A 12022-nucleotide genomic window follows, 5' to 3' on the forward strand; every position below is an offset into this window, starting at 1 on the left:
AAAACTCGAGATCTTAAGGAATGCCTGCCAAACAGCCAATGCCCAGTTAGACAAGTCACGACTTTTGAGATATCCTCTCTAAGCAATTCCTTTGTTTTTTTTTTTTATTTGCGGCCATAGTAGGCTAGCTGGTATGCATGTGTCTTCATCTCTCCATGACCTATTGGCCTCTTGTAATTAGCGGCAATTGGTACAAAGGATCAAGTTTTGGTGTTCGCGTATCCAAACAACTTGCAACGTAGGGGAAAGTGAAGGAGCAAAATGACATTTCAATTTGAGGGCAAGTTGCAAGTTTTTACTGTATAAATTTTTACTTGTTTTTACTGATCACAAAGAGAAAATAAATGCGCATCAAAATTAGCGAATGGAGTCGAAGTTCTAAATTTTAATAAAAATGGTTATTAAAATGGAGAATGTCAGTAAGAATATTTCAGATTAAATATGAAGAAAGCTGTGTGATGCTACAATAATACCATTGCTAATGGAATGTTCTTCATTTGACCGCGATGATGAAATGGAACAAATTATTGTGAACAAAATAAAATCATGTGATGCTAAGCGCGTTATTTTGTATTTTAGTTGCTTTAGTTTTTTAAGGGGTTATATACAGGTAGAAATTTCAAAATATCGATTTTTTATACTTTTTCTTAATGTACATATATTTAAGAATACACACAGAAAATTTTATATCGTTTCGGTGAATATTTCCAAAGTTACACGCAAATTTGAAAAGGCGTTTCAGAGTGCTTGACCTTGAACTTTAAACGCGTTATTCTCAAAATGGTCTTTTCAAAGTCGGTGACCAACATTACTCGAAAACGGCTAAACTAAATATTTTTTAGTAATTAATCGAAGATTTTTTCTCACCGATAAATATTTTTTTTATAAACAATTTAAGACAGAAATTTTGGCCAAATTTTGCTTATTCCTTCGATTAATTACCAGATTTAACATTACTTTAACGAAATCTGTTTGGTTTTTTAATTTCAGAGGATCCAGTTCAGAGATATAGTAGCCACCGCAAAACGTCTCTTTTGAGAGGAGCTCCCGGAGATCAGCTATAGCTCTCTTTTTACTAATACTAAGTCTAAAAAGCGGCCGCCGTAGCCGAATGGGTTGGTGCGTGATTACCATTCGGAATTCACAGAGAGGTCGTTGGTTCGAATCTCGGTGAAAGCAAAATTAAAAAAAACATTTTTCTAATAGCGGCCGCCCCTCGGCAGGCAATGGCAAACTTCCGAGTGTATTTATGCCATGAAAAAGCTCCTCATAAAAATATCTGCCGTTCGGAGTCGGCTTGAAACTGTAGGTCCCTCCATTTGTGGAACAACATCAAGACGCATACCACAAATAGGAGGAGGAGCTCGGCCAAACACCTAACAGAAGTGTACGCGCCAATTATTATTATTTTTTTTTTTAAGTCTTAAAATGCATTTAAAAGATAACATAATATGTGTACAAATTTTTAGATCAATAAACTGAAAAGTTTTCTCAGAAAAAATTCTGGAAAATTCCCTTTTTTCAGCCTTCTAACTGTATACATAGGTATAACCTCTTAATACGAGATAGCTCAACTAAAAAAATTTATACATTTTGTGATTTTTCCCCGCTGTTCGTAATACTTGCAAATTGTTACTGGTTTTGCGTTCATGCACTTTTTTGATATTTTTCTCTTTGAGAGTGGATTCTCGAAAATTCTATATATTACTGGATTATTTTTACATGAACAGACCTATTATTCATAGGCAGCAGTCCACGCTCTCATTGAAAACTAAAGTGACATTTTATTGAATAAATATGTTATATTTCTCCAAACGTTACAAATGAGTAAATGTAAAGGAATAAGTAGTTGACAGCGTACGTAAGTAAGTATGTATTTGTAAATCTAAGTGCTAATATTTAAAACATCTTATGGCATATAAATATTTATGTACGTACGTAAAATTTTCAACGCCAAGCTACATTTGCAAATAAAATGCATGAGTATGCAATTGAAGATGTGATAACTTACGCCCTAGCAATTATGTACTTTAATTTTATGTTGCCAATGGCTGTTACGCGTTAAGATATACGTAAATATGCACTAATATTATGTAAATTAAATTAAATTAATTTGTTTTTGATATTTTTGTGCTGTAAAAGTGGGAAGCATTTTGAAATTCGTGTTTGATTTGAAGGGAATATGAAATTTGCACTCGGTTAACCGTTAATGGTTAGTATGCACACAGAGTTTATACGAGTATAAGTTAAATGTCTCTATATGTATATGTGAGTATAGTTATTCAAATAACATTTCTAAAATATTTATCGTTATAGCAAATCATATTAATTGTAACATCTAAACTAAAACGATGTTTCGCCGGGATACTCGCTAATTAGCAGTTTTCTTGAACGCAAATAGTTTTCCACATGTTCGATATTCTCTTTATTTGCTGTAGTTGTTCTACTGTTGTGACCTTCAATTGTTGTATTGCTGTTTGAAGCTACAGCACCGGTAGCCGCCGTTAATTCAGTTTGTGTGACAGTTTCGAAATCACTGTTAGCAGCACGCTTGCGTGCATTGTTCAAGGCATACAGCCGATTGCGATAATATGAACTGTGTGGCGTGCAACATTTGTTGGCACTTGCTGCAACGTTTGTTCCTGCACTATTGCTTGCTGCCGTTGTGGGTTGTAGCGCATGCTCGTCGTGTTTTAAATTGTTTGATTTTTCGTCAACTAATGCATTCTCATCAGGCTCATGACCATCGAGACAGTACAGTAAACTTGGACTCAATTGCGAATCATTTAAGCCATGGATATTTTGCGGCGAACCGAAATCATCAGGTTGACTAGAGAACGACGAGTCAACCGGACTAGCAGTGAATACACTGCGGCTGCGTAAATATTCTCTGTTGATAGAAGTTTTAATTTTTGTACTTTTAATAATATACGAAAATATGATGTGCAGTTTTACTTACTTAAAATTACTACTAAGTGGATCGACTTTCTCCACGTTACGCTCGTTGTGCTTCAGCATCGCTAAGCCTGGCTGTTGCATGGCCATCAAATCGGCATAGCTATCCAATGAGGTTGCATCGTCGCATTGCAAATGTGGTGCTGTGTCAACTTCGTCTACGTCTTGCTGCGAAAAGTCGACGCTGCCGCGGCTATGCCCGGTCTCATCTTCGTCTTGCTCGCGAAAGTTAGAGAAATCTGTTTGGCAAATTGTTTGATTTTGATCGCTGGAGCTGTGCGTGGTGGTGAGCACCATGACGGGCTTTCGTGAACGTGGCGTCATTATTGATTCCTAAAAGAAAAAAAAGAAAAAAAAAAAGAAAAAAAAGAAAAAAAAGAAAAAAAAAGAAAAAAAAAGAAAAAAAAAGAAAAAAAAAGAAAAAAAAGAAAAAAAAAAGAAAAAAAAAAGAAAAAAGAAAAAAAAAATAAAGAAGAAAAAGAAAAAAATAAAAAAATAGAAAAAAGAAAAAAAGTAAGAAAAAATTAAGAAAAGAAAAAAAAAAAATTTAGAAAATAAAGAACAAATTAAGAAAATAAATAAGAAAATAAAAGAAAAAAGGAAACAAATTAAGGAAAAAATAAAAAATTAAGAAAGAAAGAAAAAATTAAGGAAAAAAGGAAGAAAGAAGAAAAGGGAAAAAACGGAAAAAAGAGAAAGATAAAAAGAGAAATAAGGAAAAAAGAAGAGAAAAATGATAAAAAAAGGAAAAAAGAAAGAATTAAGCGAGAAAAGGAAAAAATAAGACAAAAAAAAAATTAAGCAAAAAGGATAAAATTGAGAAAAAAAATTAAGAAAAAAATCAAAAATAAAGAATGAAAGAAAAAATTAAAAAAAAAAAAATTAAAATATTAAGAGAAAAGAAGAATGAAGAAAAAATTAAGAAAAAAATAAAAGGAGCAAAGGAAAAAAAGCAAAACAAGAGAAAAAGAAAAAAGCAAAAAAAGAAAAATAAGGAAAAAAAGAAGAGAAAAAAGCGAAGAAGGAGAAAAGAAGAAAAAATTAAGAACAGAAGAAAAAATTGAGAGAAAAAAAGGAAAAAATAAGAAGAAAAAAATAAAAAATTTAGTAAAAATAATATAAAAAATAATTTAGGAAAATAAAAAAAAGTAAAAAAAAAAGAATTAAAAAAAAGAAAAAAATTAAAATATTAAGAGGATAAAAGAATTAAAAAAAAACGAGAAAACAAAGAAAACAAAGAAAAAAGAGAAAAAAGAAGAAAAAAAGAAAAGCAGAAAAAAGAAAAATAAATACATCAGATTGTATTTAGAATTAAAAAGTAAAGTTGATGTATCAAAACTTTTAAATTCATCAAATTCGACTTCCATCTCCTTTTACCTGCATCGATTTGGGCATGCGCTGTGTGGATTTCGTAATCGGCGACATTGAGCGCCGTCCAAGCAGCAACGATGGCGTGCTCGTTATTAAATCCATATTTCTATAAACGCCACTCTGCTGCAACAAAAGCTGCTGATGATAACGGGTGGTGATGTTGTCGCTCGAGTTGCTATTGCTACTCCGCCCATCCACTGTTGTCAAGCCAATGTCGTGCGCTGCAGAATATTCCATCTCGTATTCGTCTTCCTCCTCTTCTGCTGAATCGCTATCGCTGTCCAACTGATCATCGGGATTATCTTCAAAGGTTTCATCATCCAAATCCTCGAGACTAACTACCGCATCGGTATTTATTTGTTGCACAATTTTGTATGTTTGCTCTTCTGTCGTATTTAGGCAAACTTTTGGTAACTCATCGTCTCCCGCAGATCGCCTTCGCAGTGAAGATGAGACGCTACGCACCAGCCGCTTCGTTGACTCGGGTGTGGCAAAGTAAGACCTTAAACTGTTCATACTCACACCTTTTATCAGTTTTCGTGTTAACGAACGACTACCGCTCGCATACTTTGAAGCGCTCTCCTTTGCACCAGTGCCCGATGCGACAGTTCCAATGGCGCAACTTAAATTTGGTTCCGATTTGTAGCGCGACTTATACTCCGCGGGTGTTTGCTGTATGGGAGTGCAAGGGTTGGATATTTCTTCAACATCCAACAGATGCGCTTCATCCCAAGCGACTGTTTTGCGTGCGTCGACGAGTGCTGCCGAGTGTTTGGCAAAATTCGAAATGAATTTAAGTGGCGTACAACAACTGGCGTCCCAGCGAGCGGCAAAACGGTTTGCGGCGCTGGCAGTTAGATTAGATTCGTCCGAATTCTGACGACTGACGGGCGCGGAAACGGAGCAGTCGTACTTTGGCGCTATTCCCGGTAGCAAACCATCGCTGCTGCTTGAGGATAGGGAAGAAGATTCAGACACTTCAATGTTAACATGTTGGCGGTGAAGTGTCAACTTGTGTTGTTGCGTTGCAGACGAGCGAGAAAGCACCGAATTCGATGAAACAGACTTATGTAGCGGGTGTTGATTCATTGACTTAATGGGTTGTGGTGTGGTGGATAATGGCGTGGTTGATGATGCGCAAGAAGAGGAGGATGTGTTAATGAGCGTGCGATTAGTGACATGCAAAGTGTTATAAGATGGCGTTGATGTTGTTGTTGATGATGGTCTGATTGGTGTAGTGGCAGATGAGTAACTGTTGTTGATTTGTGAAAGTGCGGGACTACGGAATAGTACGCGCAATTTGGGGTGCTTCTGATTATTGGAAAAGTTGGGTGTCTATAATATTAGATATGTGAACAGGCAGTCAGACAATGGACGTTGAAGTAGACAGAGTACGGCACAAAGGAGTAAATAAAAAAAAAAACAAAGAAAAGTACATGCGTTTTAATACCACAGAAGCAAACATTTATAAAAGCAATAAAAGATACTCACTTCACCGCCAGCTGTGGGCGTTGCAGTAGCTACAGCTGTACGTTTTGGTGTTCTTGACATGATGCCTTTATGGAAAATGTGTTTCTTGATAGAGTCGCCTATAGATTTGGCGCTGCGCGACGCATCTGTGCCCTTCAATCGATTCATAACCACCAATTGGAGCGGTGTACCTGCCCCAAAGGGAGACAAATTAAACGGGAATGCTTAAAACGAAACAACAGCCATGAAGCTTACCCTGTCCATTCTGTTTGTTGAATTGTTTGATAAGACGGCGCTTCTTGGACGATTCTGGCAAGCTTTGTATGTGCGCATAGAGCTGTGCCAGCTCCGTATCTGTGTTGTTAGCAGTGTGCGCCGCAGCCGTTTTTTCGCGATCCACGAAAGTGTAAACCGTGTTCACCGTCGACATATCTGATATGGACTCATCCAGTGTTTGCTCTGGCGACATGGTCTTCTTACGTTTGCGTTCCATGAAATATGCCCGTATGTCTGTTGATAATTTTGCAGGCATTTCGAAAATCTCTTGTCCTTTGCATACCATATAAGCGATGATGCTAGACATTGTTTTGGAAATGTAGTGTAATGCTTCTGGTGGCAGATTACGCGGACAAATAAGATGCGGCGCGAAAATTGTAGCCAAATTTTCGGGTGTCATTTTATTATGGCATTCATATGCCGTCACGGCATGCAAAATTTCAATGATGTGTTGCAGCAATTGCCGATTTTCATCGGGTAAAAGCAACAAGAGCAGCTGGATTGAGCTGAGCAAGTGTTGTTCACGTTTTATTCTTTCCGGATTTAAGGGTCGTGTAAGAGTGCCCGTGCTACTGCTGCTCGTTGAGCCAGCGCCCAGGCATAGCGGCGCTATTTGCTGATGTGCTGGATAGTGGGCGTCTGTGAGTAGCGGTTCGGGCAGTTCGGCAAGATAACCTTTGAATACCGTCGCACAATCGTGTGCCGAATACCCACCCTCTTCCATGTCGATAGGTTTGTCATTTTGCACTTGCAGACGCAGCTCATTTTGCCGAGAAGTGGAGCCAGTTTTACGGAAAATGCCTTCCTGCTTCAAATCTGAAAAAGATGGTCGTTAATACGTTTAAAATATATTTCATTACAGCTCGCCAAATTAACCTACTTTTCTCTAGCAATAAGAATGTCTTCAGCTCCTCAAGGTGCAGCAAGAAGCCAGCGTTGATTTGTTGATGCAAAACTTCTACAGGACTACTCTCTGCACTAGTCGAACCCTTTGACCCGGTGTTCGCGCATCCCGTGGTTGTCGTGTGCTTTTGCTTCTTCGACAATCGATTCCATTTCTTCAGCTTACCTTTATCCTCGTATACTATTTCATGGCAAGGTAAATCAAATCTGTGATGAATGGCCATACATTTGTGATTTTCAATATTATTTTAAAAACAAATTATGTTATTTTACTCACTCGTCGGTATTCAAATCCAGCTCGAATGAGAGATGCATGCGCACCAACGATTTGAATTTCTCATAATTTAATTTACGCATATGCGCCGCTATGTCGGCATCTGAAAACCTATTCAAATTCACACAATCCAAATCCATTGTCGTTTGCGACTATACACCCCAGCAGCTGCGCCTGTGCGGTATGACAAATGTACACAGAGACGAGGAGGCACGCCTATATTGCTTGTTGTTGTTTCGTGTCGCACAAGTAGTCACACAAAAATATCAACTAATTGGCGTAGGCAATGTTCCACTTATTTTACAGGATAATTATTACAAATGAAGAAATATTAAAGACGACGCGCTAACTAAACAAAAATCTAAGCTCCGCATTTTTTCAAGGCTTTTGTGAGAATATTGTTTGTTAAATCAGCGAAAATATAACTTGAAAAAGCGCGTATAAAATCTAATTGAACGCAGCGAGTTCCAACTGAACCGCTGTCATTTAAAAATATGCTAATTAATACAGTGACACTAAAACTTTTGAATACTTTGAGTGGTAGCCCAAATGTTATTTTAAGTGTCCCACAGAGTGATATAAGAGAATTGAATTTTTTTTTGTTTTGACGTGATAACGTCTTATAATTCGATTTAACAGGCTGCACGCACGAAAAAATGTGTCGTTACCTTGCTCATTACTGTTCATTGCCGTTACCTTGCTCATACTAGTGTTACCTTGCTCATTACTGTTCATATGTAGTTACCTTGCTCATATGTAGTTACCTTGCTCATATGTAGTTACCTTGCTCATATTAGTGTTACCTTGCTCATATGTAGTTACCTTGCTCATATGTAGTTACCTTGCTCATATTAGTGTTACCTTGCTCATATGTAGTTACCTTGCTCATATTAGTGTTACCTTGCTCATATGTAGTTACCTTGCTCATATGTAGTTACCTTGCTCATATGTAGTTACCTTGCTCATTGCATTGAATGAACTGCAAGCGAAAGAGCGGAAGGAACGACAAAGCAAACAAAGCAAACGAACGGCAACGTTCGACATCTTGCTCTCCCCTACTTAAGTGAGCGTATATATGTATGTATGTATATGCGCATATGTACATATATAAATTCACGTATTTGTATTGGCATATGCCTTCTTATTGATTATTATTATTTTGATTTACTTGAGAATTTCAAATAAAACCAAGTTTGTTAATAATACCTGTTGTTTTAATGTTATTATTATTATTTTTGACGTGATAACGTCTTATAATTCGATTTAACAAGCTGCACGCACGAAAAAATGTGTCGTTACCTTGCTCATTACTGTTCATTGCCGTTACCTTGCTCATACTAGTGTTACCTTGCTCATTACTGTTCATATGTAGTTACCTTGCTCATATGTAGTTACCTTGCTCATATGTAGTTACCTTGCTCATATTAGTGTTACCTTGCTCATATGTAGTTACCTTGCTCATATGTAGTTACCTTGCTCATATGTAGTTACCTTGCTCATATGTAGTTACCTTGCTCATATGTAGTTAGCTTGCTCATATTAGTGTTACCTTGCTCATATGTAGTTACCTTGCTCATATGTAGTTACCTTGCTCATATGTAGTTACCTTGCTCATATGTAGTTACCTTGCTCATTGCATTGAATGAACTGCAAGCGAAAGAGCGGAAGGAACGACAAAGCAAACAAAGCAAACGAACGGCAACGTTCGACATCTTGCTCTCCCCTACTTAAGTGAGCGTATATATGTATGTATGTATATGCGCATATGTACATATATAAATTCACGTATTTGTATTGGCATATGCCTTCTTATTGATTATTATTATTTTGATTTACTTGAGAATTTCAAATAAAACCAAGTTTGTTAATAATACCTGTTGTTTTAATGTTATTATTATTATTTTTTTATTATATCTGAAGGAAAAAATGTATGGTAATATTTACCATATCTATACTAATATTATAAAGAGGAAAACTTTGTTTGTTTGGTTGTAATGAAGAGGCTCAAAAACTACTGGACCGATTTTAAAAATTCTTTCACCATTCGAAAGCTACATCACGAGTAACATGGATTATATTTTATTTTGGAAATAGGGCTCGAGATATAGGTCAAAACGTGGACCCGGGTAACCTTCGGATGTGTATGTACAATATGGGTATCAAATGAAAGCTGTTGATAAGTGCTTTAATACGGGGTAATTTTCATACCTATTGATGACTAGGGTCTGGAAATATATGCCAAAACGTGGACCCGCCGTGTCTTTGCACCGAATTAAACCAAACTTACACACATTGTTAAGTAGGTATTGAAGATGATTTCCGTATAGTTTGAATACCTATTGGTAGATAGGGTCTCGAGATATAGGTCAAAACGTTGACCCGGGTAACCTTCGGATGTGTATGTACAATATGGGTATCAAATGGAAGCTGTTGGTGAATGCTTTAGTTCAGAGTATTTCCATCCGCTCCGTGACTAGGGTCTCGAGATAGAGACCAAAACGTGGACCCTAGAATGTGTTTGTACAATATGGATATCAAATGAAAGCTGTTGATAAGTGCTTTAATAGGGGGTAATTTTCATACCTATTGATGACTAGGGTCTGGAAATATATGCCAAAACGTGGACCCGCCGGGTCTTTGCACCGAATTAAACCAAACTTACACACATTGTTAAGGAGGTATTGAAGATGGTTTCCGTATTGTTTGGGTACATATTGGTAGATATGGTCTCGAGATATAGGTCAAAACGTGGACCCGGGTAACCTTTGGTTGTGTATGTACAATATGGGTATCAAATGAAAGCTGTTGATAAGTGCTTTAATACGGGGTAATTTGTTATGTTATGTTATGTTATGTTATGTTATGTTATGTTATGTTATGTTATGTTATGTTATGTTATGTTATGTTATGTTATGTTATGTTATGTTATGTTATGTTATGTTATGTTATGTTATGTTATGTTATGTTATGTTATGTTATGTTATGTTATGTTATGTTATGTTATGTTATGTTATGTTATGTTATGTTATGTTATGTTATGTTATGTTATGTTATGTTATGTTATGTTATGTTATGTTATGTTATGTTGTGTTGTGTTGTGTTGTGTTGTGTTGTGTTGTGTTGTGTTGTGTTATGTCATGTTATGTTATGTTATGTTATGTTATGTTATGTTATGTTATGTTATGTTATGTTATGTTATGTTATGTTATGTTATGTTATGTTATGTTAAAGTATATGTTATGTTAATGTTAACTCATTCTCTATATCCATACAAAATATGTATCAAACAAATAAAATTAAAATTTTCTTTTGAAAAATGCAACCATTCAATCAGTATTTTCTTATGACGTTATCACGTTAAACTATCGTCAGTAAACCGACTTTGCAGACAACCTCTTTTTCATTTTATTGAATATTAACAAGGTATAAAATACAAACAAAGTATAAAATTCAAAGCTTAATGTCTATAATAGAGTACAAGCAGCTTAAGCCATTTAACAAGCAATTGCTGAGGTGTTTCCCGCAGGCTAGTTCTGTTCCTCCCAACAACTAGGAACGGGCCAGGACTGGTGGTGCTCACACTCACCAACGCAATCGTCCGCCCGCATCAGCTAACACGATGAAACTAATGATGTAAATGAATTCTCACCACCGCTCCGTTCCGTAGTATCCAAGGTGGATTTAATAAGGTGACAGCATTCACCCAGCTGAATTTTTCGCCGTAGGTATGGCTGACGTCAAAATGATATGCTTTGTTTGAATGTATTGGTATGCTTACATTCGTATGTTTACATTTGCTTGCTGATTTTGACGTGATGCTTGCACCAAACGCAACAACAAATACATGTAGGGTTTTACTTATATGTGTTTGCTGTCACCTGTAATAAATTCGCCTTGGTAGTATCGTAGATCGTTGTTTCATCGTGTCAGCTGATATGGGCGTATGGGCGTACGTTTACGTTGGTGAGTGTCAGCACCATTAACCTTTTCTAAGAAATCAACGTTCTCTATTTATTTTTTTTAACTATTAAAGCCGACGCGTTAACAACAAAAATCTAAGCTCCGTGGATTTGTTTATTAAATCAGCGAAAATATAACTCGAAAAAACGCGAAACTCGAATTTAATTGAACATAGCGAGTTTGAATTGAATCGCTGTCATTTAAAAAGTGATAGTTGATACAGTGCCACTAAAACTTTAAATACTTTGAGTGGTAGCGCAAATGTCATTAGATGTCCCACAGAGTGATACCAGCGAATTGATTTTTTGTTATTATTTTATTGATTAAATAATATATAATGACCTAATCTTAGGGGAGAAGTAGACGACAAAATTTAATATTATTAAATTAGTAGATATTAAAAAAAAATAATATTAGTTCTTATGTAATATAAGAAATCGAATTGATAATCAAAAATGTAAACAAAGAGGGGCATATTTTCATTTTCATTTGCAGGCATCCGGCAACACTATACTGCTGTTAATTCCTATGAATTGTTATTCTCGTTTAAATCAGAAAAGTGAAGATATCGGAAAATACATTTGTTTGTAATTTTTATTGAAATATTTCGAAGACAGGTATAAAAATAGGTAAAAAGATGCGTGTGAGTCCATCTTTTGTGAATTTATGTGAAGTTTAGCAATATATGTACCTGTATATTATAATGTGCCAAACTACAGTGAAGTTTTCGAGCGCACTTTTAAGGCAAATGAAAAACTATTATTTACAAAAAAATTGGGAGTTATAAAGGTTGTTCCTGAACCACTCCTAACA

The 12022-nt window shown here is 36.0% G+C and overlaps 1 protein-coding gene across 1 annotated transcript; it reads right to left on the reverse strand.

The window, feature by feature from the left end:
* Nucleotides 1–1773: 1773 nt before the first annotated feature.
* LOC129245202 (uncharacterized) lies at nucleotides 1774–7763 on the reverse strand. The gene is made up of 7 exons (XM_054883233.1): nucleotides 7253–7763; nucleotides 6953–7182; nucleotides 6052–6888; nucleotides 5818–5987; nucleotides 4333–5661; nucleotides 2960–3288; nucleotides 1774–2890 (listed from the first exon to the last, which is right to left on the reverse strand). The coding sequence occupies exons 1-7, from the start codon at nucleotides 7387–7389 to the stop codon at nucleotides 2344–2346; spliced, it is 3579 nt and encodes a 1192-aa protein (XP_054739208.1). The 5' UTR covers nucleotides 7390–7763; the 3' UTR covers nucleotides 1774–2343.
* Between the last annotated feature and the right edge of the window lie 4259 nt (nucleotides 7764–12022).

This window comes from Anastrepha obliqua, chromosome 4 (genome assembly GCF_027943255.1).
Source record: "Anastrepha obliqua isolate idAnaObli1 chromosome 4, idAnaObli1_1.0, whole genome shotgun sequence".
Lineage (NCBI taxonomy): Eukaryota > Metazoa > Arthropoda > Insecta > Diptera > Tephritidae > Anastrepha > Anastrepha obliqua.